This window comes from Trypanosoma brucei, chromosome 9, assembly GCF_000210295.1.
Source record: "Trypanosoma brucei gambiense DAL972 chromosome 9, complete sequence".
NCBI classification, from domain to species: Eukaryota; Euglenozoa; class Kinetoplastea; order Trypanosomatida; family Trypanosomatidae; genus Trypanosoma; species Trypanosoma brucei.
The window spans coordinates 1659324-1685340 of record NC_026742.1 but is presented as its reverse complement, the minus strand read 5'-3'; the positions used below and the strand labels follow the sequence as shown (position 1 = coordinate 1685340).

Here is a 26017-nt window from a genome sequence, read left to right as displayed (position 1 = left end):
TTTACATACTCTTCCACATGTGTGAACTCCACATACTCGTCGCGACACATGCCAATTCCTTTGTTGAAAGTTCCTCGGTTTTGTTGAAACCACATCCAGAAACAAGATACCGGATGAAAAGTTTTCCCTCCACCGCCTCCTCCCATGTCCCCTCCAATGCTGCCTCAAATTGTTCATAGTTCATGGTCACAACGGAGTTGGACTTCGCACGGTAACTAAGCAGACCATTAAAGTAAAGTGACAATGGATCTTCATAATGAAGCATGATAGTCACCAGGTAACCACGGAGTGCGTTAAGTGTAATTGGAGCAGAGTGTGTGGCTAGTTGGTACTCAGAGATGATTTCACTGGGGCCCATACTTATCACACCGGAAGCTCTCTTATATACATGTTCAAGTAATGTGAGTACGTCCTCCTTTTCTATTGCTTCCTCTGGGTTGGAGGAGGGCCAGTTGGCCGATATTTGGTGCATTACGTACGTGATGTAATGAATACGTGTAGGGGACTCGAAACCCCGGATGCAGCTAAGGTAGAGATCCACCAGTGGCTGTGCCGCCATCGTTGCATCAAAGTAACACAAAATTTCGTACATGGTCTTCGCCACGAGTTCTGGATAGCAATAACGAGACTCTAGTTCCTTTACAAATGACTCTTGGAATTCCGTCAAAACATACGACTCCCTGAAGACTGACTCAACCAGCATACGTACCATTTCACTATTAGTTGCTCGAGTTTTAGTTTGCTCTAGGCACCGGAGGTACCGCTCTTCCGCCCGTTGAAAGTGGCGTTCGCACGAGTTTAGTAAAATGTGCCCGATAGTAGACACATCAATGAGTCTCGGAGTAATCGGCCTATAGCCGCCAAACATATTCTGGTAAAGCAACCACTCTGGCGACCGGTTAGGTGAAAGAGGGTTAAGGCGTAAAAACACTGCAGTTGCGGGTGATGTTGAAGAAGATGCCATAACACCTTTCAGGAGGCTTTTTGAGTAGTTGGATGGCTTGAGTTCACCAAACAAATGTGACTTACTCAACATTTCGGCCACTTCATTCTTATTTTGCTCGTGGGCGCAATCGACACGTGTAAATATCGTCTTACCACCCCATTCCTCAAGAGCCTCCGACACGGATAGATTGTTTGAGGAATCATCTCCCTTAACAACTGCCTCTTCTCGCAGTACATTGCGATACTTTATATGCATGAAGCGCGTCCCCTGAGGTACAGCAAATGGTTCAACAGGGTCCACATGATTGACAGAACACAGAAGAGCTTGTGTATGCTGTGCAGGACCGGTAAAGACGTCGATTCCGCAGTGAAACTTATTGGCGCTCACATCCAACATCGGTTTCATAAGAAAGTGCCGCATGAGCTGCTCTCCTTTCGTCAAGTGGCTGCTAGAGGCGCCGCCAGCCTTCACGCGCTGAAGCAGTTGATCGCCTTCGTCACTTGTCAGAAGGATATTCGCCACCCACTCTTCTTGCTTTCGCTTGGCCTCTTCGAACATTTCTTCAGGAAGATCCACGAATGATTGGGGCATCTCCAAAGGAAATTTCTTCCCCCCCAACTTTTGGATAATCGGTGGTTTTTGCGGTTCCCCAGCCTCTCCTTCAGATTTTCTCTTCGCCGCCTCTTCCGAGTCATCTGGCGACGATGCTGTGCGCAGATGACAAAACGAATCATTAGGAATTGTATTTGACGAAGTGTCGGGATTACCATCGTGGCTATAAAGAATTGATACCTTCCTGCTTGGGGCGGGTACCTGCGCTACAGTGTCATCCATTTCCCTCACTGCCGAAACACTATTTTGCGTGTTGGATTCTGCTGGACTTGTTGTTTGCGCCCCTTTATACACAGCAAGGGACATCCTAACCTCTGGACCGTCAGGAAGAGCATCGTCTACCAATTTCAAAAGTTGCGGTGTAGTCTTAGAGCTTCCACCCTGCCGAATGCACAACCTGGCCACCAGTGCCTCGTACATGCGAGGGTCGCTCAGGAGGGAGGCGAATACATCCGTCTCATCCTGTTCGTCATTTATTAATTTCCCATCACGTGGGAGTAATTGCATATACCGTTGCTCACACAAGTGCATCTCCTCTATTAACAGAGCAACAACACCAAGTGTTCGCCTACACTGTTCGTACTCTCCGGCATAATCGCCAAACAAGACGTCCCTATCGTATTGGTCAAGCAGTTCGTTCATACGACCCTCCAACTGGCTAAGCATCACCAAAAGCACAACTCGCTCATCGCCCTGTTCAAATAATCCTTGGAGCAGGGTCATTCGCTTATCTTTTATTACCTTGTACGCATCCTTCACGAATACGGATTCGTTATCACTGAGACACTTCCGCAGCCTGCAAATACGCAAGTGGAGGTCCTTATTTTCTTGCAACAGCCGCAGCCGCACGTCATCGAATTCGTTCTTGATTTTCCTATTCTTCTCCCGCTCGCTCGTCAACTCATCCCTCGCGGTCACATAGCTTGCTGCATATCGCTCATTCTCCCTCTCAAGGCGACTTACTTCATTTTCATAGTACGTTACTGCTTCTCTAAAATTTTCAAGTTCCTGTCTTAGTCTTGCCAGATTGTCTCGTGTGTTTCCAAGGTTTACTTCGAGACGCAATGCGGCGTTCTCGCGTAGCAGCATCTCCGTTTGATCAAAATATGTCGCACCCAGCTCCTCACTCTGCCCGGAACCTTCGTCCTCCGGATGAAGATAACTGGCAGTGAGGGTGGGTTGAGTAAATATCGCCCGACAAAATTCCATGCGAAACATTCTCAGCATGTTACCGAACTCAGGCGATTGCTGCGCAACGGCGCGGGTGACGGAGTCGTACAGCTGAAACGTTTTCATGGTGCGTATGGCACTCGGTGGTTCCTCCATGCTGTTCGTTACCAGCTCCTTTAGACCTACTTCGTACTCTAGGAGGACACTCCGCCAGCGTTCTTGTATCATAATTCGGTTTGCCCTTGCTTTACTCTCCGATGCGTTCAGCGACAATGGGTTTTGTGAGGGTTTTTCCCTCTGCCCGGATGCATTTTGAATGGCGGGGAGACCTCCGATGCTTGTCACATTCACATCGCTACTCACCACTCTTCTTACATTTTGAAACCGGGACGAATGCACCCTCCCCGCCTCATTACTACCGCCCACTGCACTGTAGTTGACGCAACCGTCCATTTCTCTTCGATATTTCTTCCCCCCCTATGTTCGCAATGTTAATATTCGCGTAGCGGCGCACTGGTGTTTGTCAAGATGTGAGTTCCTTCTCTACCCGCGGAAAAGGAGGGAAAATAAAAGATCAATAACAAACAGGAACAGAGCAATATACAAGTACCCTTACCACTTCTAATTAAAGTTATTGATACTATTATTAACAGTGTGTCTGGCGAAATGGTTTTGTGGTGTAATAAAGGAAACGGGACGTATTGTTGATAATGCAAAAGAAAAACAAGAAAAGAAGTGGAAAAAAGATGGAGCAATTACATATACATAAGTAATTTATATTGAATAAGAAAACAACAACACAAATGTGACACGTGTTTATAAATAGAGGGTATACTCATCATGTTAAAATACAGCGCTCTCTTGCACGAAGGGTATAGCGCGTGCCTCCGAGGGAAAAATCGAGTAGGTATGGGGACAAAAGGGGGAAAACATAGGAGAACAGGGGGTGAAAAACGACTCTCAACAAGTTAAATAAACGAATACGTTCGTATATTTCATAATAAATACAAGGTGTTAGGATGCTGTGGCGGTGGAGGGGCAAATAAGAAAAAAATCACGGAAAGTGCCAACTCAAGTATGCGACCCAAGAAGAAGTGCCTTGAAACTTTAAAGGAAACAAAAAACGAAATGAGAGAAAGTTTTTTTTTTGTTAAATACCGAGGAGGAAATACAAAAAAACACAAACGAAAGACCGAATGAAAGGGGAATGCACTATGAAAGTGACTCACTTGAATAGTGGGGGAATATATAATCCTCTAGTACCAGCTTCCGTCCTTCTTCTCTTCTTTTCTCTTTCATTTTTATCTTTGCTTTTGTGTCTTCAAATTTTTACGAAGAAGCGGACATTCCTCTCCATGCTTTTACCCCTCTTTTTTTCGTTTCGTTTCCCCTCACGTCTTTTCTTTCCTTCAACACAGTTTCCCTCCTTTCCCCTCCCCCTTATGGGGATGGATGCATTGCAGATGCACATTCAAATATAAACGCATACAAGTAAATTTAAACATATTTATAATTTATTAAACCATTAATATAAATTTTATTATTATATCGCCCGTACGTGTTTTTTTTCCTTTATATTCCCCCCCCTCACACCCAGTATCCGCAACATCTTTTTGACCACCATCACTCTTTAGTTAATTGCACACTCTTCTTCTTTTTAAAAAAGTATCCTTTAACAAAAAAAAATGTTGTATGGCAGATAGATATAATAACCATTAAAGTTGCCCTCTTATACCAATGCGCACAGTCTGTCGACGCAATGCGCCAATACACACACACACCGACGACACGCACCAAAAAAAAAAGTCACACTTTCGCCGTGACAAAAAGCAACGATATATATATATATATAACAACAACAACAAAGAGTGCAAGAGGTTATAAACCACATGACTCCCCTCACCACTAACATCAGCAACTATAAAAGGCGTGCAACCAAAACACAAGTAAAAAGCAGATTCATGATGAAGGGGGCAAGGCAATTGGGGTTGGGAGTCCCATGAAATCTACAGACAGCTTACCTTACAGCCACAGATTATGCATATCTAAATTCATCTCCTCTTTTCCGCGTTCCTTAATTTCTCCTTTGCTCCCTTTCTTCTTCCTTTTCTCCACCCTCCGGCTTTTCCTTTTGCTTCGCTCCTCAACCCCGCACATTCGGTATGATACAAAAATGTTCACGATCTCCCACATCATCTTATTCCGTATTTCTCCAGGTGTATCATTATTTGCGCTTTCAGCTCCCTCTTCCCTTTTCCATACTCTTTTTATGTACGTATGAGTGCATGAGTGTATGAGTGTATGTGTGTGTGTGTGTGCTTGGTTTCTTTTGTTTTTCTTTTATCTACCTCCTTTCGAGTAGCCCGTTTCCCTATACTGTGTCAATTCACGTTTGTTAATTCCCTACGAACTGATGAACCAACTAAGCACAACTATCTTCACCCCACCCTGAAAACGCGAATAATGTCGTCACAGCCCCATACAATGCTAAAGGGAGCTGCAAGTTGTCAATGCCATCTGTAAAGCACTCCGCAACGCTACACACAACAACGAGAACAAGAGACATGGCCGCTTGGCCGTGCTGTTCCACGTTAGACACAAACAACACGAAAACCCAAAACACAACCCCGCACACAAACCCACCTAATGTTCCCGTGGTTGTCTTGTGTGTAATGGTTGCATTAGCTCTTTCAGTGTAGACATTATTGCTAAGATATCGACCCAGTGCCCGTCTGTAGGAAAGAAGAAATGAGCTTCCAACAATACCTGCACATGCATCAACAACGCCGAGCGACACAAGGCCGGGAATGACACTGATAGAGAGCTCCAACAAACTATTATGATGCTCTGTTTTTCCGTTGCGTTCACGACGGTAGTAAAGCATCATGGAAAGTCCCAATCCATAAATGAGATAAATATGCGTACGGACGACACCTTTGATGGAATCACGGCTGTCGATGTGATGGACCACAAAAGCATTTACATAGGAAGCGCCGCTCACTCCGTAGTAGCGCCCCAACTCCAATAATATGGAGAGGCTTGTGGCAACAGATAACGATAACGAAAGGAACTGGGGATCAACAATAGCGGCAGGGGTGAAGGCTGCAACGGCCAGAAAGTGAAACAACTTCCGTCTTACAACCTTACTCAAGTCTTTGGTGAAAACATCCACCACTACAACCATCGAAGGTACGGCAATACTCCAATACGCAATTGTTAAGACACGAAATCTGCTGGCTGTTATGTATCGCACCAGCCACAACGCCATATCCTCTCCTATTTCCATGCTTCCCACCGCGTACGCCGACGCTACAATGATCGTTAGAGACATCCAGAAGGCAAACGTGATCCGTGGCACGTTCATAACCTGCTCAGATGATTTTGAGTTATCAAACTTGGCCACTAGACAGAAGCGCGAGGCAAAATACAGCACCGATGCCATCACTACAGCGCACATTATTGCCGTACGACTGACAATGTGTGCTTTGGTCATAACACTGACCGTATGTAAACCCTCTTTATTAGGTGCGTCCGCATTGAATGCACCGACACTACTAAATCCCCAGCCACTAACGGCGTCGAACGCGTAGAAGCCAACCAACCCACCAACCAAAATTGCCTCACTTTCACCAAGAATTCGCTTCAGTGTTACGTAGAAAACAAAACCAAACACAACAAAAACTCCACCACCAACGGTGACGCCGCAGTCCTTAAATGCAATGAAGATTAAGAGCAGCCACACTATGACATCACGAATACCACACATAAAAATTCTGGGACGAGAGTCCCTTTTCCACAAGGTATGAGAGTAGGAAGTTGTCATGAACGACAGAATCGTTGACGCATGAAACTCGTGAGGCAGCATTCTGCACGACATTACTTCCCCCAGTAACCGCTCTGCCAGAAACAATAACGGGAGAAAAAGATGGCTTTCACCATCCGGCGTGGCAACGGACATGATAGTCAACAAAAGCACAGCCATACCCTCCGACGTTTGGTTAACTCTCCACGACATGAAAGTTAGTAGAAGCGCCCACAACACCATGAGAGTGGCAGAGTAGGAAACCTCCACTCTCATGCGAGGATATATCATCATTTCTAAAAGATTGTAAGCGGAGCTAAGACTAAATCAATTACGCACGTAGGAAAGGGCGCGCGTGTAATAGAGGGAAGAGGAAACTCAATTGTATGTTTTCGGCCCCCCCTCCTTTTATTTTATTGTCCCCTTTCCCACCTCCTTTCTGTGTGCACCTAACACACTTGTTCCGACTTTACGCTTCTACCCTTTCTTGTTTCACTCGGCGCTCTAAACACCTCAACGTCCCAATTGGTTGACTGCTCACCGTTGTCTCCTTACTATTGAGGTTGAGACGTAGCGAAGCTGAGCGAAGGAAAAACGACGAAAAAAAATCTCCCCCTTCTTTCGCCCTCACGCCTCTGCAGATCGAGGAGAGGATGTATTAATGTATTTGTATAAATGTGTAGTTTTGTGTGTCCTTGATATGTTACACCTCTTACTTTACACCTGCGGCACTTTGCTGATGAAAAATGCTTCTATATTTGTGCTTCCCTTTCTCCTTCTTGTTGAAAATGTTATCGTCGCTCCTCAACTAAAATAATTTAATATTGCTGGCTCACCCCTCTCCTTCCTTAAAAAAAAAAAAAATGGTATTAACAAATCAGTAGAGCCGTCCGGCTAGGTGGCGCTCAAAATAATAAAAAAAAACTCCCTTTCCCCTCCCTCTTGTTTTTTCTCTTTCTGTTGCTGCTGTCGCACTTTTTGCCCTCTCCTGGGTTGCGCACAGTTTAGGCTCAGTGCCCCCAGTGGACTGTACAAGACACCCCACAAAACGGTGGAGGAGACCCCGGCTTTTGGTTGTGGGAATAACTGGACAAAATGTGTTTGCGTCGGAATAGCAACAAGAAAGGGAGTTCAGAATAAACAAAAAGAAAGGAAAAAAGGTAGGTTGAGAATATATATATATATATATATATATAGTATATTGGCAAGAGGTCGAGTACCCATTGTAGGTGTATAGTCGGTATCACAAAACAAAGAACATACCAGACAGTTACAGATGGAGTTTTTTTTTTTAATTAATAATTCAGTGCATAGTTACAGGTACGATAAACGTTGTGAGCGCCTTTTGCGACAAATTGTGCCGCCGCTACGACACTGGTGCCGGCTTGAAGGAGAAAGTAGTCAAATCGCCCATCCGGAGCGTATGACACTATCGAAGGGCAGTACACATATCATCCGCCACCTCCATCAAGTCTTGTAGTGCCTGCCGCAGCGCAAACTCCACCAAATCTGGTGTCAGCGCTTTTCCATCACTTGTTCGTTCGACAGCAGTTTCAGAAATCATTTCCTTCACTTTCTTCACTATACCCGCGCGAAGGCGCGATGCAGCTGGAATATCTTTGTTGCCGTACAGGTCCTTCTTATCATAGTCCGCATGCGGGAGACGCTCAAAGAAGACATTAACACTCATCGAATAGCTTCCTTTAAGAGTGGTGACATGGTGGAACCATAGTGCTGGTATGAACAGCATGTCTCCTGGGCCGATTTCTACCTCTAAAGCGTGGCGAGATGCATCGATAAATCGAGGAAATCGCATGTAATCCGGTTTATCGATATTGGTAACGGCTGAGGAGCTACCGCTAATATAAAGGTTGTTGTATTCACTGGGAGGGAAAAGTACTACGCGCTTTCTACCCACTATTTGGCAGAGTACGTTGTCAAGCGTGTCGTAGTGCGTCCACAACTGCAGAGGCGGAGCGCTTATCCGCAAGCAGGCTTGGTGCATGCGCGGCTTAATGTGATCGACTGTTGCTGACGGTAGTACAAAATCGTCCTTTAGACCTTGGAAATCACGCCATATGTTCGCCCGCTCGCTCTTCATATTGGATGCCACGGCGCGGAGGTACCAAGTTTCTCTTTCTTCATTCAGTTTCCCTGGTAAGTTACCGCTTTCTGCTAGTGCTGCAGAGCTAGCTAGGCAATGATCGAGAAGCTCATTGAACGACACATGCTGAAAAGAAAAGTTTTTCGTAACAAAATCAAGCAGTTCCGTATTCCGCGCGACATGGACAGAAACTCGTGTATTCCCCTCTACGCGATTTAGATACGCTGGATCACTCCATGCCTTGACACAACAGCCCATGTCAACGTCGCGGAACACCACTGGTTTGAAAGGATGATTCACCAACACCGAGAAACTTCCCACACTAAGGGATTGCTCTTCAACGGGACGCCTTTGTACTGTGCAGCAGATGGAAAAGGCATTAGCAGCAGCTGATGTGGATGTGCTTTTCAATTTGGCTACGTCCCAGCTGTGAGCATTACGACCACCGCGTTTCCCATCCAAAAGTAGCAGTAGCGGCTTTGTGGCGAAAGTTCCAAATGAAAAGCATGTGAACCCGCCCCCTAGTACGCCAACAGCGCCATCCTCGAGTGCAACACAAGAATGGCGGGTCCACGTGGGGCACATGGGTGGGAGTTTCAGTGTTTCAGTTATCTCACCAGAGACCGGGTCCAGAAGTAAAATCTGCGTTGCTTGAAAGGACGCACTGGGTTCAGTTGAGGAACCACCCACGACAAGCACTCCTGTGACACCATTCACACTTACTCGACACATCGTATGGGAGAAGCGTGGGCCAACGATTGCGTCCCGTTTGTTGCAAACACCAGTAACCCAGTCAATACTCCACAAGGAACTGTCACTGACGCCACCACGGAGAAGACCACCGCTTAGCAGTACGATGCTTCCCATTGTAGCGTCAACTACTCCACTGGAGCAGCAGGGCGGTGGTATGTCCCCAGAGAGTCGCAACAGTTTCCAGTGAATAATTCCGTCGCCAACACTCCCCAGCCATGCATCATTCAAGAACTCACCGGTAGCGCAACGGCCACCGAAGACAAAAATATTACGCATATCAGTGTTTTCGTCACCACCACTATTAGTCACACTGGTGGCAGCATGCCGATACCGCGCAACCGGCAACTTGCCGTCATCCGCGGTTTGCTGTAGTTTGCTCCATGTCGCCACAATGTTTGCTTCCTCGCCATATCCATCAGTAGGTAGTTCAAGTCGAAGTAAATAAGCATCCGAAGCCACATCTTGAGGATTCGTACGACCACCAAACACCACATAACTTCCCCTCGAGACACGACTCATTGAATGGAACACAAGTGACGGCGGCTCGACACTTAAAGAAGACTGAAGCACCTTGCGATCCCCACTGCGCAAGCTATGGACATGGAGGGTATTCGTCCGCTGGTGACCTCGCGTGACGGAAAACCCACCAAACGATATGATAAGCACGTCTCCGCTGAACAACCTTTCTGCAACTGCACCACCATTTCCCCAACCCTCGAAACCGAACCGACCTGTGGGCCAATTTTCCAACCTAAGTGCGTTCTGCTCATTTCCCTGCGACTTACAAGGTAACCCTGCGCACAATTCCTCTTCTTTCTGCTCCATTATCTCTTTAAAGCACGAGTGGTCCGGCATTTCCTCATCTGATAATGTGGTAGCCATTGTAATGCCATAGTGCTCGCACATTTCACACCACTCCTCCCACTCGTCAAACGGCTCCAGTGCCTCCACACGATCGTGATTATCTCCCGATATATAAAATTTTGAGAGATCATGAAAGTTGGCAAATCGCGCTTTGCACATTCCTTGTTGAATTGCCCTCCTTACCATTGCAGCACCGCTGGGACACTCCCCAATACTTAAAAGCGGACTGTTCTTCGTGCGTAACGCTGACAGCATAACCGTGCCAAAGCTGTCCGATGGATGCAGCTGATCATATGCAACAAAAACTGCGCAGGGAAAAGCACTTGCGATTTGCTTGATGAGTTGTGATGCAGCAACTGGAGGCATGTACTGCATCACACATTCGGCGTACAGCACAGTTGGATTGTCTGTGGAAAATTGTGGCGATGCCTCCCTCAAGCACGTTACAAGATCACGATTTGTGCTACGTAGATCCGTACCAACCGCCCAGTAGTTGTTACCATAAAGTTTAACTAACTCTCCACCGGGATCTGCCACAATATCCTCTGGAAACGAACCAAATGGTGCCATCTTTACAAGCATTGACTTGGATTGCATAACGGCGGGGAAGTCAACCTCGTAGAAGTGTACGTTGCCGTAATCCGGCCGCTGCTTCAAACGCATAGCAAGTGTATCATAACCAGCACCAAGAGATATCACTTGTACGGGTAGTGCAACAGCATTACCAGTTGGGGGCAACGGAGGGGTATTCACGGTGCAGCGTATCTTCAAACAACGTAAATGGTGAATACATCGCTCAATCACGTCAGTGATAACCAGCATACGTAGATAGTACCCACGGTTGATTAGTGGCGATCGACGGGAGAGTTTCTTCACAAAGAAACGCAAATACGGGTCATCAAAGTACCCCTTATGAACCGCCGACCGCTTGCTTACAACACTATCATCATTTGTTCGCTGAACAGCTGCATCGGTGCTAACCGAACTCTCTTCTACCGCAATGGACATTAAGGTGTTTTGTGAGGCAGCAACGGCTTTATTGCGTGCAACTACCCGCAACTGAGTTGATATGATCAACCCTAGCGCAGGGGTGTGAGAACCAGAGACAGCACGTAAAGAACAGGAACAAAGGGAAGGAGGGAACATTAAAGAACGACAGTTGCTGATGTACGGGGAAACCTCACATAATTATTAAAAGAATACGAGGGTTACAACATACGAGAAGAGGACACAGCACCATTTTGTGTGGGGAAGGAAAACGATAAGAACATATATATGTATAAAGAAGTTTCCTGTGCTAATCGGACGCTGCAACTTCAACCAACACTAGATCAGTTAAGCGGCATTTTGCAAGTGGCGTTCGCATCCTCCTCTCTTTAACCTTGCTCAGTTGTGTTAATGTGCACGATCATCTGTACCCAAAGCCATCGTGTCTTCGATTTCAATTTCCTCCCCTTCCCCACCTTCCCTTTCCCTCCCCCCGCTAGGAGTGCATCCCTTCCACTTTAACACGGTCTGAGCTAACTCCAACTTTCCAGCCTTGAGCAAAAGGGTACTGAGCGTCACGCTTGTGTTACGGGAGAGGGTGAACCCTCTCTCTTCCATTTGTGTGAGCAGCGACGCAACCTTAGTGTGCTCACCGGCCCGCGCAAACGCACCTACACACACGTTATAAATAAACTGTGTCTTGGGAAGTTTCTCAGAATCCAAAAGCTCCTGAATCTTTACAGTGTCACGCATTTTAGCGTACATGAGGTAAACTGATTCCACGTCCCGTTGTCGTCGGTCCCTGTGGGAGAGGAGTAGCGACACGTAGTGCTCCACCTTTGGTATATCACCAATGTAGCTAAAAGAAGTTGCGAGGGTTGCCAGCATGCGGCTAGTAAACGGTACACCGGCAGAAACCATTTCTTCTACAATCTGTGTCGTTTCTTCCACCATGTGCGCACGTGAGTAAATGTTGAGAAGCACGGCATAGCCAAATTCTTCCATTGCTATTTGCTTGCTTTTACGTTCCTCCACCAATTCCTTTACGCGTTCGTATCGCTTAGCGCGCCCGTAACCCTCAAAAAGAATATTAAATGTGATGTGATTCTCCTGAAACCCTTCTTCTTTCATTTTTTCCCGCATCGCCTCCATCTTAGTAACGTCCCCGCTTTTCGCATAGGCATTCATTGCCTGGTGGTACGTCACCTGCGTGGGGGCTGCATTGGCGGATCGAGACATCTCCTCTAACACGCACTCCATCTCACTGAGCCTGCCCATCTTTCCAAGCATGTCAACAACTGTCGTAGCCGTTACAGGGTTGGGTGGCACGAGTTTCATCATAGTGTTGAGAATCTGCTGCACCATTTCCACATTGTTGCTAGCCATGTACAAATCAAGAAACTTGTTGTACACGGGCATCGTTATGGCAACCTTGGATTGCAGGAGATCGTTCCAACACTCGTCCACTGCCTGCGCATCGCCCAAACGGGCGAAGGCAGACGCTGCAACGGCGAAGAACAATGGCGACCGTACGGCATTGTTGGTAAGGGCTTCATGGAAATACCGCTTTACACCCTCTAAGTCGTTAAAGTGCCCCAAACCCGTTATCACCTCGCCGAATGTTCGCTCATTTACAGAAACGTGCCTCTCCCGCATTTCTTTGAGAAGAGCGTCGAAACCTTGACGATTGCGGTGCTTTGACGTATCACGAAGGAGAACGCGATAGATATCCGGAGATTTATATGGTATTCGTGAAACCAAAGCATTTAAATCCTCGTGTCGGTTATTCATGGAGTAGTATTGCACGATCTCAGCTTGCACTGCTTCGTTCGCTAGTAATCCGTAGTTCTCAGCTTCTTGTATAATAACCTCGCAACGACTTGTGTCGTGTTGATATGTCTTCAGTAATTGCACTGCAACTGCAGGAGAAAAGACTTGGACATCTCCAGCAGCAACCTTACCTTTAATCTCCCGGTAAAGCTGCTCCACAATTGAGTAGTCCTGCAAAACACCGAACACGCGCAGAAGCGTCGGATACATGTAATATTCAATCTGGATCCCCTTGCTACGCATCTCGTTCATGTACTTCTCTACCATACGAGGGTAGTATTTATCGAGAACACGAAACAAATGCTGGTAAGTATACGCTGTGTGATAAATATGCTGCTCCTGCATCTCCTCCTTCAACGCAATAACCTCTTTAAGGTTGTACGCGTGTGCATACCAGCGTAGCATTTCGTCATACAAACGACCGTCATGCAAGGCACCAGCTTCCTTTAGGCGGTTGAAGCATCGCTTCATGTCATCAAAACGCCCAAGTACGCCATACCCCTTAATAAGTGACGTCAGGTAGGATGGCTCCAAGTTATCAATGGCGTCATTTGCCACAGACTCATCAACTGCACTGTCGAGGAGTTGAACCTTCTGCAGCATAATCTCGTCGCTCACCTTTTGACCTTTCGATAAGATTTCGCTGCAGCGAGCAATTACTGCCGTTTGAGCAGCCATCCCCAGCATGTTAACCCCTAAATCCTCACGAAGCAACCTTTCAGCCTCGTACACATCGGAGGCAGTGCGACACCGCTGCAACCGAGCCCGCATGAGGGTTCCGATAGCTTGGTCTGATAACTGCGCCCGATTGTCCAGTGCCTGTTTCGTCACCTCCTCAAGCATGTCACCATCGCCACGGATCGCTATGATTGCAGCTGAAAATATGGCGTCGAAGTCAAAACGTGACCCGTTCGCCGCCTCTCGTTGATTCAGTAGCTGATTGGTGAGGGAAATGATACGCCTGTATTGTGAAGTCATTCCATACGTTCCTAGAAGAGCACAATAGTCTTCTGTGCCAATCTTCTCCAAGGGAATTTCTTGCAGGAGTTTCTCCCCCTCCTCATATTTTCCGGACAGTTGATACGATAGTACCGCTAACATTCGCAGGGTTTCGTCACCACGCAGCTCATCAGCCATGTTTTTCATGAGGTCCCGAGCGTTATCAGATCGGTAGGAGTCAAATAGATGTTTTACTAAGGGATAATGCATAGGCATACCGTATTTACGGAATCGAATAGACGCCCGAAAGAGGAGATGCGCCATATCCCCCTGCCGAAGCTCAACACACTCTTTCATAAGACTCTCTACCAGTGCAGAAGCATCCGCTGGAGATATTTCACTTCGTTGCAGTCTCGACTGCAAAGCAATCATGAGAAAGGTAACGCTGTTGCGAAAGTGGGTTATTTTTCGCCGTGAATGAAGAACCGACTGACGAACGTATCGAGCCACATGCCGCGGTTTTGTTGTGAGTATTGCCGCCAGCTGGGCTTCATCGTCTGATGAAAAGGGACGAAAATGCCCACTACGTGCGTTCTGCATAGAAACCGGCGTAGAGGTCACGCCACGCCGTGCGCAAAGCAGTGCGGGGGGAATGGGAAAGGCTGCCACATTCCGGATGCGGACGATCCCTCGTCGCAGTAGTTTCATGTTATTGTTATTATTTATCGTCGTGTGATTAACGGCACAGGTAGATAGCGTTACGTCGTTATTAGAAACCACCCGTTGTCACGGCCTACCGAAATTAAACCGTACGTAGTGTTGTTCCACACACACACAACAAAAACAAGTTCGATCCACTGTTCCTGCCTGTGTCACTACATCGTTATATGGTGGGAATTTTTTGAGATTTTTTAAGGAGAAAAAAGGTGAAACACAAGGCACAAAGCAAAAGAAAAAGGAGTAACATTATAGAGCTTGTCAGATCCACAGGTGCGGACATAAAAGAAAGCCTATACAAAGTAACCAAAACCCCAATATCCGTTCCGTCTGTATACACATCTGTCCGTACGTACTGCCGCCAATACAAAAGAAGATATAAAATAAAAGAACTCAAAACAGCATCCCCCGTGTCGATGTGATAAACAACTTACTCCCGAATTCCACCCCTTAATTCGTCAGAGTCAGGACGAATTCGATACGAGAGTTCTCTTCCAGCCCAGCGAAACAACATATGACGACGTTAAGTTAAGTCGTGATCAAAATTTGAATAAACACGAACACCACATACTGTGGCTGATGTTGATCGTTTTTCATATTTGTAATAAAACGTAAGGTTGGCACCTCCTCCCCTCACATCCATTATAAATTTCGTGACATAACCAATTTTTCCACAGTTCCCAGATAGAAAATGATGGTATATGTTGGTCTGTAATCCACGCGTTAAACCATCAACAGGGTTGGTGACAAAAAAGAAAGATATTTAATCACCAAATAGTCACGATAATCGGGATAGAACGGAAATTCATTGCGCATCAAAAGGTAGCAAAAGCGTTCACCCATACCGCACGCAAAGAAAAGAAAGAGTGTTGTGAGCGTGAAATAATGATGGCCCTCAGACGTGCTGCAGCAGATCCCCTAAAATCCGGGCAGTTGTGATTCGACAATATTCTCCGTGGTAGGTTAACAAAATGCGATTCACGAAACGAAAAATAAGTGTTTTGAAGTTACACCTCCCCCCCCCGATACTAGTGACCCGCACCGGAAATATGTGTGTTCTCTTCGATGTGTCTTAAAGATATAAAAGTGAACGTCGAATTCGAAGGGCTCTCACCGACGTCGTCATAATCGGAGCATTCATGATATAATCAGCACGGACCCAAAAGTGACGCTCCATTGGAGTAGAAAAGGATTATGTGGAACCATTTCGAGTACAAAAGCGAAAATGACGATGGATCCACCTTTAAGAAACGTCTGGCTTTGCTAGTACGATCCATTGTATTAGCAAATGCCAGTTTTCCACGTCGAAACGCTGTTGCACAATTCGCTATTATTGTTGCAAAACCTGATTTTACCACCGGGAACCCCTTTTTGTCATTTTTTTTAAACCTTCCCACATCCATATTCTTCTCTTCAACTTCACGTAATTTTCGTCGTCATTTATGAGGTAATTTTCTTTGGTTCTTCCACTACCGGCTTATCCTCAAGGTCTTTACGTGCTTCCTCAATCAATTCAACAATTTGTGTGTTCATTGGATGATCTTCTCGCCCCTTTTCAAGTAACTGAACCACCTCTTTAAGTCTGTTCAACATACGTAATGCAAAGGCCCCATGTATATACCCCTGTATATTCCCAGATACTTGAACAGCCTCATTTGCGCATTGGACGGCTTCTTCGAACTTCCGCTGATGCACGAGAATCCCCGCTTTCATTCCTAACAGGCCACCGTGGCGTGAAGGCTCAACCACATAATCCAGGCATACGTCCACACACCGCACAGCACTGCTCAAATCACCGTTTTGTACGTTGGCGAGTGCCATTGCAGATACCACCCTTATGAAGAGCGTAACATCCATTGGTTCATGCTCCTCTTTTGCCACCATTATAACAGGTCCAGACTTCGACGTATCCGATGGCTTATCATCCGAGGACGCTTCCTGCAAGGTGGCAGCATGGTCAGAAACATTTTCTAATGTGGCCTCTCCTCGAGTCGTTTTACTTATGTTGGCACGCTTACCAACGCGTAACGAGCAGCCACTGCGCTCTACCTCTTCTACAAGTTCACGAAAATTTTCCGTGAAGTTAGAGACCAGTTCATGCGGCTGGTGCCCACCACTCATACTGGAACATGGATAAAGCAAGTAACTTAGCGGCCGTTGGGCGATAAGGTCTTTGCATCCGTACTCTTGGAGGATTTTGTCCAGATGTGGCGCGATACTCGGCGTCGGTCGCTTGTTTTCGATCTCGCGCAAGATTTTATAACCAAGTTCAACTACAACATCACGTGCAGTATTCTCTTGCAGCACGGCGCGCTGTTCCTGCAGACTTTCCTCAATCACCTCTGGCACATAACTTTTAACGCGTTCATCACGGGTTTGTGGCTTATTCCACAGCGAAGTAAAGAAATTATTTTTATCGGATTTGAAATTCTGAAAGAATCCGCCCCTCTTCCGCAGCGTGCGGCGAAGCATATAATTTTGCTCGAAGTCCTATCAACAATGAGAATAATTACAGTTATAATAAGGGGGGTTGTAGTTCCCTTGTTGTATTGCTCCTAATGTTGTTTTGTGCCTTTATCTCAAAGAAGTACGTAACGAAAGAATTTAGTGAACACCACCGAGCCAATACACGAAAAAAAAAAACAAAAGAAAAGTGAGTCAATAGCAACAGAGCATAGCATGATCATTAGCAATCACTACGATACGAAGAGTTATTGTGAAATCAACAGAGAGTGTGTATAGGAGCGTTTTTTCAGATTATTGGCATTATTAACAAATTGTTCGGGAAGCGGGGATACGTTTCTAAGTGTGGGTTCGTGCAACTGCCGGTTGCGAAAATATGAAAACAAATGGTGAATATCATTGTCCATCGCAATATTAGGGGGTGTCCCATTCATCGGTGAGGAAACTACCGGCTTTATCAAATAAACACATTAAACCTCATTCTTTTTTTTTTAAAGCTCTCCTCAGCTCAAAAAAGGTCGAAAGCATATTTTAACATAAGATGCAAAGTTTGTCACCATATGAACGACTTTCATTTGAGGTGAAAGCCCACGACACAGTATGAAATCCTCACCAAAAATGGGCACGCATGAGTACGGAAAGGAACGCAGAGGTGGAATCTCGCTGCCGTTGAATAAATCCAAAAGTGACTAAAAGCACCATACTGGACGACCTAATAACAGCTGAAACGTTCCCCATGCCGTGCTAATATCATCGGTGCGAGGGGGTTGAACATTTTACCTTCTTTTTTTTTTTTTACCTCGGTGCCTCATTTGTTATTTTCAATTACACAAACAAAGAGAAGAGAGGGAGAAACACACGGTGTTATATATTTTAATGTGTGCGTGTACATGTTCAAAAAAAAAATTAAACAGAGCAGAACAGAAGAAAATGCATTAAATGTGTGGTTAATGTGGCAACATGAGAGAAAGGAGACATCCAAAATTGTGCGCGCGAATTGGTCTTATTTTCAACTGGCAAAAAATATAAAAAAAACTAGCACCCTCTCCCACATGTGGACGCAAAGGACGAAAGGGGAAAGGTTCCCATAGCAATAAAAAACAAAGCATCGTGATCATCCACCTAGATGGTAGGACAAAAAAAAAAGGTTTTTGACATCAAATCACGTATCGTTAGTAGGCGACATGTATTCGGAATCCATTGCTTGACACCAAACTACGTTTCCATGCTCCAAATTTAGTGGTCCTTTTTGTTTCAGTGCGCTGATTATTCGGTCTAAAATAAGACCGTGCATGGACTCACATACCCTTGAGGATGCAGCCATGCTGTTCGTTACACCATATACGGGAACTATTTCTGCATTGTCTTGTGATAACCTTAACTGTCGTGTATCACAAGTAGAGGAAGTCTCATTACTGTACGATTCACTAAGATCCCGTACGGAGGTTGAGTCACCGGTAGCTGGGTCACACAAACTGTCATCAATACAATGGAGCTGCATGGCACTGCTGTCACCTCGTAACACTCGGAGATGTTCCCCTTCAATAGCCCTCAACCGACACTGAACCCATTCCAGAGCACCATTGTAATTATCAGCATACGAAAGAGGAAGTACACTGCGATACGTGGAGACAAGCCGTTCAACTGCAAAGTTGCGAGACATTTCATCAGAGCTGATATGAAATGCCACTACAATAACACCACGTTGGGATTGAAAGCTATCCAACAGGTAATTGTGGTACAGTGAGAGGTCAATAAGACTCCCCTCCACTATGAGAACTTTCCCCTCCACTAACGCTTTTTCTACCTCTCCTTCCACTAACGAGCGAATGGCTCTCGTAAGCGTTCGCCACAGCCGCACAAAATCATCAACCGCTAACGTGTCACTCAACCATAGCGAATGTTCGCTTACACATGGTAACACTCTTTCATCGGAAAGCTCAACCAGATCACCGTGCAGAGCACTAGATGGGTACGCATGGTGCGTTGCTCTAAGAATATCGAGCAACAAGTCTGTACTGACAATGTTGTGCGTATTCAGTCTCACACTCAGAGAACGTGCCATAGAGGTTTTGCCACAGCACCCACTCCCGGCCATGAAAACAATAAGCGGGGTACGCTCAATGAAAAAACGAGTCATAACCGGAAGAAGGCGTGTAAACGCGGCCCCGTAACCGTGTTGCGCCATTGTTGAGAGAGTGGCAGCCTCCAGCTCCCTCTGCGATATATCAAGCCTCTCCTGATCCACCAACGATTTCTTTAGCGCAAGGCTCACGCAAACTGCCGCTGTGGTTGGTAACTTACATGCTGTAAGCATTTTTGACAGTATGAAGCGCGACAGTATATAGTAATGCTCATCATCAAGATGAACTTTCACCTTAACTCGGTCATACTTTGAACCCATTTAAATGTTCTTTCAGCACACCCCCGCTACTTTGCAATGCTGTTTTTTTCCCCCTCTGCACGCTAAGAATGAGTTCCAACACACAGTGGGTTCTACCGACCAAAAAATGTAAATATGTTTGAAAACCAGTGAAAAGGGAAGCAACATATCAGTCAATGCTCACAGATGGTATCTCTGCAATGTGCACGTGTACACAGCAACACACGCATATGAATCTAACCATACACAGACATCATTGCCGAGTCTGATATCGTAAGTAAAAGTAGTGATAATTTCATTTTAATATTGTTACCGTTATGTTTTAAAATGGTATGTACGATTAAATTTCGTGTGAGTAACCTGCTGTCAACTGCATGCCTGGGAGTTAGTCGGCCCTCACATCCTCTTCTCACCCCACTCTATAATTCATTCGCTCACTAATTTCTCCCCCTCCCTCTATTATTTCTCCCTGATGCAGGTATCGAATCGTAACTCTTTCTTCCATTCCCTGTTTTTTATGCGTTGTGCGTCTGAGATTATTTACACTTCCACCGGCTCATGTTGGTTGCTGACACACTCAAAACGTCGAGAAAGGGGGGGGGACGTATGGACGGGAAGGGGGAGGGAGAAAGAAACGAACAAACAAACAAGAGAAGCGGCAAACCAATAAAAATCAACAATTTTGGTCGCAGCTTATGTGTGGAAAAAATGTACGATGCAAACCCCTGCTCACACAAACACAGATAAACAAGCAGACGTTATACCACCACAGGTGCGGTGAAGACTATAAGAAGTGGAAATAAGCAGGGTCTCCCTCCAGTAAGCTTCACGACAAGAACACCAACAACACCGAGAAATATACAGTAAATTTAGTTGAATGTAGACGTTAGCCTTCATGTACTGTGAGAATTAACAAAAAAAAACACAATAAAAAGGAAGCACTCCGATATCCTCCTAAAGAAAGACTACTGATGAACGCACTCGGCTGTATGTTGCTTGCGACCACTGCGGCGGCGGCCGTTACCTTGCTGTGATCCACCTCCCCGTTCTGAGTCCCAGTTGCTATGTAATGCCTCCTCCATTTCCCGTACGCCTCCTCGAAGCACAGACGCTGTGACAGTTTTGTCAGAACCGCTGTCTGAGTCTTTCTTCTTTGGTTCTCCAAACGCTTTCTTGACAGCTTCCTTTTGCTGATCCGTGAGGGTACGGGGCAATTTGAGTTTCGTAACGATGTAGAGGTCTCCATTACCGCCACTGGAGTTCGGCATGCCCTCACCAGCCACCCTCAAAACACTGTTCGGCTGCAGCACAGAACTTTTTGGTGACTTCACAGTAATTGAACGACCATCAAGCGTTTTCAGTGACAGATCAAACTCCAACAACGCTTCCGAAAGGGTGACATCCCTCTCCACCACAAGATCATTTCCCCGACGCTTGAAGACATTGTGTTCTTCGACTTCAACATGCACGTGTAAGTCACCGGGCTCGGCCTCAGGCATTGTGCCACCCTCACCTCGTACAACCAACGTGACGTCTGGCGGTACGCCAGCGGGAATGTCAATGCTTACGCTTTGCACGAGGTGCCGGTAGCCCATGCCTTTGCACTTGGGGCACTTGTCGTCGGGTTTTGCGACGGTACCCGCTCCACCACAGCGTGGGCACTGTGACACTGTCTGCTGTACCATACCTGGTCCAAAACGATGATGCTGCACGACGTGGCCGCTTCCATCACATTCAGAACACTTTGGTTTTTTCTTCTGACTCTTCGTTCCGAATCCACGGCAATCTGAGCAAACAACTGGACGATTAACGCGAGGGGATTTCGACGCACCTTTATAGACCTCCTCCAACGTCATCCTCAATGTAACCTCCAGCGGGGGCACCTGAGGTGGGCCGGCAGACCTATTACCACCAAAACCTCCCATGCCACCTTTGAAGAACTCCGCAAAAATATCTTCCGCACTACGTCCACCAAAGCCACCCATGCCGCCACCCGCGTTCATGTTGGCTGCGGCTTCAGAACCGTACTGATCATAAATGCGGCGCTTCTCCTCGTTACTGAGGCATTCGTATGCCTCTGCCACTTCTGCAAAGTCCTCTTTATTACCACCTTGATCAGGGTGGGTCTCGAGGGCGCGCTTGCGGTACGCCTTCTTAATGTCACTTTGACTGGCGGATTGACTGACCCCCAATATTTTGTAGTAGTCTTTGTTACTACTAGATAGGCGCTTGGAAACATTCGCAAAGGCTGCCGTTGCTGCTGTTGGCGGTGCCGCGGCAAGGCGTCGCCAAATCGAAGAGACGGACGTGAACCGAAACATGAGGGTTATCTAACAACAAATTCGAAGGCTCGCAGTCTTCTCTTTTCCTTTAATAATTCGGTGTTCGTATGTGGCCCTGATGCGCACGTACCAGTTCCGTTTCTCCCAGCTCTTTGTCAAGTTAGAAAAGCAATAATAATAATAATAATAGTAATAAAGCTTCTTCACTTTTATCTTTTACTTCTACTGTTTATTATGTCCCCTCCCACGGTCAAAGCTACGGTCCAGTGGTTTATTCACCACCTTAATCCACAGGCTTCCGAAGGAAAGAGGTGTTTAAACTCTTTCTCCCTCCAGAACAGTAAAAGGGAATGGGATCCGCACCTGTATAACCTGCTGCAACTTGAAATATATAGGTATTTATATTGACCTAGATTGGAAACCCTTTCACTTTTTTGTTTCCCTTCCTTCTCCTAAGGTGGAGCTTCAAAGGAATACTCAGCCTCTATTTGATGATGGAAAGCCAAGACAAGAAACGAAGATTATATGATAAAGTAACGACAAAATGCGGCACAAGCTATGAATGACGAAAAATTGTTAATAACAAATGTATAAATACATTTTTGTATAACCGCATGCAAGCATATACGCCAGTAACACAACGCTGAAATGACTGCGACGGATCAAAAATTTACAATAACTACCTTCTTTCGTCATCCAGCGTGGTAACGCACATTCACTGGATCCCTCCCTTCTCTTCCAACAAACCCTTCAAAAATTAAAGGATAAGAGAAAGAGAGAGCCGAAGAAGAGGCGTATTTGTTGCTGATATCCGCTGTCCCGGTAACAAAAAAAAAAGCCGTTTCGTTCAATGTAAAGAATTTTCCCCCAAACGTTTCTGTTGCCAAATAACTTTGTGACAATTGGCGCTGCTATGGGGGCCACCACAGTGCTTGCACGGGTTAGTGCGAAAACAACTGGCGCCCGTATGCCCGAGTTGACCGCACTTTTCGCACGTTAAGAGCTGCGGATGTTTCTTGAAGCAGTTGCGTGCGGTGTGACCGACTTCCCCACAGAAAGAGCATTTTGCCTTCCCATTTTGCTTTTTGAAGCATTCAGCCTCTGTATGCCCCTTAGCCCCGCAGAAGTGACAACCTCCACCTGGTCCAATGTACCGTTCGAGCCACGCCCTATTTACTTCAGCAGGTGTGGCATCTGCCTCCGTTATCACTGGTTTCCCCACGGCGTAATGTTCAACATATTGGGCAGTGAGTCGCTCCACTGCAACAACATCCACTGGAACATCTTTGTTTCCCACAAGGTAATTGGAAAGCAGCAAAATGTGCCGCACATCACCCGCAGCGTACTCAAGGAAATGGTCCGGCAGGGGTCGAATGTCCCAAACGGGGCGGTTGCCAAGTGTCATAGCGGTTTGAACTGCGGAGTCTCCTTCCTGTCGTGTGAGGCCAGCGACACTCTTCAGCACGTACCCCATTCCCGAGCGGCGGTTTACACTGCGCAATTTCCACTGAATGGCAGTGAAGAAAACTTGCAGATCTAAAACACCCTCCGGTTTTACCCCAAGTTGGCAACTGAGTGCTTCCACATCACGTCTGCAGTCAAAGAACAGCTTCCTTATCTCTCTATCACTCAGTAAGGATTGCATGTCTTTGACAAACACATCAGGTGTTAGGGTGAGAACGTCGAACAAAAACACTACAGGTTTGGCATCTGAGCATGCCTGAACCAGTGATATACGTCCAAGCTGCTTCGCTTGGTCCGTTGTACAAAAAGCCTCGATGTCCAGAGCAATCGAGCGAGCACCTTGTAGCGAAGTAACAGCCTCTTTTAGTTTCTCATGTGTATCTACGACTCGGTATGGGTATTTCAAAATCATTGAAGAAGAGGACGTTGCTGATGATGTACTCAACGGCTGTGTAGGCGCGGTGCAACTTTTGGCATCTGTCCCCAAGCCACTGGCTGGGAGTCGAACGATCCGCGAGGTTCTCCATAACCGCACGATTCCTATAGTCCTGAACATGTCGCTGATATTTCGCCTTTGTGCTAGTAAAATGTTTCATACAACAGAAGGGAATAGGGATAATAAAAACTAGGGTATGTTTGTGTGGTAATCAACGCTAGACGGCTATGTAAATACAAGTAGGCCGACGTCGTTTACTTCCCATTCACCAATCAAGCGATCAAGCAACTCCCTATGTGAATAGTACGATTTCAGTTGTCCATTCAGCATCGGGAAATTCTGCAAAAAACAACAACTATACCAACAAGCAAACACTGCGACGGAGTGCCTCCAAAAAACAGAGCAACCGTAATGATGATCACATACACGTTCACAAAGGAAAGGGGAGATGATGATACACACCTATCATATTTACGTTACTCTCAGCATCTCCACGTAATTTTTCACCATGAAAAGGAAAACGCCCTCGTTACGCACTGACTCTGTTGTAGGCTTTTCCTCCACCCACTTTTCATACGTCTCCACCGTCGGCGGGCGACCAAATATCAAGGATTCTGGTTGAAGCAGTAGTGAGCGTGGTTTGTCAAAGTCACGAGGGCCGTCAAAGTGCAACACCACGAGCGCCGCATCACTTTCCTTGACAGACGGTGCGGGTCGTAAAATACGGCACGCCATTGACGACAATATATTATGCAGATAAAATGGAGTTCGAATGGCATCAATGTGGCGAATTGAATTCCGATAGTTACCGAACCAAACGTTTCCAGGACGTATGCCCCAGCCCCATTCATACCGTGCTGACCCATATACCCGAAGGGCACTGCCCGGGGGTATAATAACGTCCACATCATGTGACGTCCAAGATCGCATCAGCACCTCTTTCACAAATGAACATCGTGAGCGCAACAGTGGCGCAAATGTTACTACGGTGGCATTTTGATCCCGTCGTAGAGGAATGACAACATAATCGTGACCATCAAAGGCCTTCGTTGGTTTTGGTTCGTGGTAAAACCTCCCGCTGGGCGAATACTCGACATAAACGTGACGAAGACGACCTAACCCCTCAAATTTCCTCTGCATCTTGTTTACCATGTACCGCAGTGAGGAAGGCATTTTATGATGCTTAATGCGATCTCCTGTTTCCCACGGTGCCTTCATCAACTGAATGTCTTCTGCATGATCCGAAATAATTGCAATATCACTGTAAAAACCGATGTCTACTCCTTCTGACTGAGCCTGGGATTCGGCAAACGCAACCTTTCGGAGGTCCACCTTTTGTCCATACAATGCAATCCAACGTTTCACTTCGTCCAGCAATGCGCCACCCTCATCACCCGATAATACATCAGGGGAGACAAATAATCCCGTAACTTTCTTAGCTGTTGGTAACTGTCCCTCCGGTAACGGCCACTCGGGAGGAGTGACGTGGCGGATGAATTCCATATCCGCATCCGTGAGGGGCGGGTAGGCGCCCCCATCGGGGTCCATTAGTTCTTCACGCCATTGATATGCCAGACGCTTACGAGACGCGACAAAACCCCCAGCGAGCACCGCGGGTATTCCAAATCCGATAAACCACGTGCCTGCACCGAGCATTTGTAAACGCTACTTTAGAATACATGCTGAAAACCAAAAAAAAAAACAAAAGAAAGTACGTCGTGAGACAAATCTTAGGGTGACGGTGAAAAATAGCAGTTTGAAGAAGAATCTCATTAAACAAACGCGTGATGGCGTCGACTTTTTCAACATCAACATACCGTAGGGGACAGCCGATACTCCCCTCAATAACAAATAAAAAAATTTCCCCTTAAATGCTTCACAGCTGATGGAAAGTAAAAAAAAAACAAAAAACAGCGGCCGTCAAAAATGGTGCGCGTGAGAGTCACAATGGCGATACATCTACGTGTATAGATATACCAACAAAAGTAGTAACAGTTGGTGCCCACACATAAACATCCAAATTGTCTTTCCTAGTTCCTTAATTCGCAATACTATTGTTAACGTTACAATTAAATGAACAATAAAAATAAAAGTTATGAATGGAAAAAAAAAGAAGAAAGGGAGTACTCTTCTCCGAGCAAAATGTAGCCCTGGGATATGTGTACTGGAGAGTAAGAAAATACCTACCAGCTATGTTTGTCAGGAAATAACACAATTAAAATATATATTTTTTAAATGTAAGAATACAGCGCACTTTTTTTTTTT

The 26017-nt window shown here is 46.1% G+C and overlaps 9 protein-coding genes across 9 annotated transcripts; all 9 read right to left on the bottom strand.

Annotated features, from left to right (window-relative positions):
- Position 1: 1 nt before the first annotated feature.
- On the bottom strand, positions 2-3181 carry TbgDal_IX7850 (hypothetical protein, conserved; the record flags this gene model as incomplete). The annotated part of the gene is made up of 1 exon (XM_011778673.1): positions 2-3181. The coding sequence occupies one exon, from the start codon at positions 3179-3181 to the stop codon at positions 2-4; it is 3180 nt and encodes a 1059-aa protein (XP_011776975.1).
- Positions 3182-5150: 1969 nt separating this feature from the next.
- On the bottom strand, positions 5151-6824 carry TbgDal_IX7840 (hypothetical protein, conserved; the record flags this gene model as incomplete). The annotated part of the gene is made up of 1 exon (XM_011778672.1): positions 5151-6824. One exon carries the CDS (start codon positions 6822-6824, stop codon positions 5151-5153), a length of 1674 nt encoding a protein of 557 aa, XP_011776974.1.
- A 1135-nt stretch (positions 6825-7959) lies between these two features.
- On the bottom strand, positions 7960-11397 carry TbgDal_IX7830 (hypothetical protein, conserved; the record flags this gene model as incomplete). The annotated part of the gene is made up of 1 exon (XM_011778671.1): positions 7960-11397. The coding sequence occupies one exon, from the start codon at positions 11395-11397 to the stop codon at positions 7960-7962; it is 3438 nt and encodes a 1145-aa protein (XP_011776973.1).
- A 249-nt stretch (positions 11398-11646) lies between these two features.
- On the bottom strand, positions 11647-14715 carry TbgDal_IX7820 (hypothetical protein, conserved; the record flags this gene model as incomplete). The annotated part of the gene is made up of 1 exon (XM_011778670.1): positions 11647-14715. The coding sequence occupies one exon, from the start codon at positions 14713-14715 to the stop codon at positions 11647-11649; it is 3069 nt and encodes a 1022-aa protein (XP_011776972.1).
- A 1449-nt stretch (positions 14716-16164) lies between these two features.
- TbgDal_IX7810 (hypothetical protein, conserved) lies at positions 16165-17196 on the bottom strand (the record flags this gene model as incomplete). Its single annotated transcript, XM_011778669.1, has 1 exon — positions 16165-17196. One exon carries the CDS (start codon positions 17194-17196, stop codon positions 16165-16167), a length of 1032 nt encoding a protein of 343 aa, XP_011776971.1.
- A 1153-nt stretch (positions 17197-18349) lies between these two features.
- Positions 18350-19591, bottom strand: TbgDal_IX7800 (hypothetical protein, conserved; the record flags this gene model as incomplete). Its single annotated transcript, XM_011778668.1, has 1 exon — positions 18350-19591. The coding sequence occupies one exon, from the start codon at positions 19589-19591 to the stop codon at positions 18350-18352; it is 1242 nt and encodes a 413-aa protein (XP_011776970.1).
- A 944-nt stretch (positions 19592-20535) lies between these two features.
- On the bottom strand, positions 20536-21891 carry TbgDal_IX7790 (chaperone protein DNAj, putative; the record flags this gene model as incomplete). The annotated part of the gene is made up of 1 exon (XM_011778667.1): positions 20536-21891. One exon carries the CDS (start codon positions 21889-21891, stop codon positions 20536-20538), a length of 1356 nt encoding a protein of 451 aa, XP_011776969.1.
- Positions 21892-22699: 808 nt separating this feature from the next.
- Positions 22700-23872, bottom strand: TbgDal_IX7780 (zinc finger protein, predicted; the record flags this gene model as incomplete). The annotated part of the gene is made up of 1 exon (XM_011778666.1): positions 22700-23872. The coding sequence occupies one exon, from the start codon at positions 23870-23872 to the stop codon at positions 22700-22702; it is 1173 nt and encodes a 390-aa protein (XP_011776968.1).
- A 351-nt stretch (positions 23873-24223) lies between these two features.
- On the bottom strand, positions 24224-25408 carry TbgDal_IX7770 (hypothetical protein, conserved; the record flags this gene model as incomplete). Its single annotated transcript, XM_011778665.1, has 1 exon — positions 24224-25408. The coding sequence occupies one exon, from the start codon at positions 25406-25408 to the stop codon at positions 24224-24226; it is 1185 nt and encodes a 394-aa protein (XP_011776967.1).
- Positions 25409-26017: the final 609 nt, after the last annotated feature.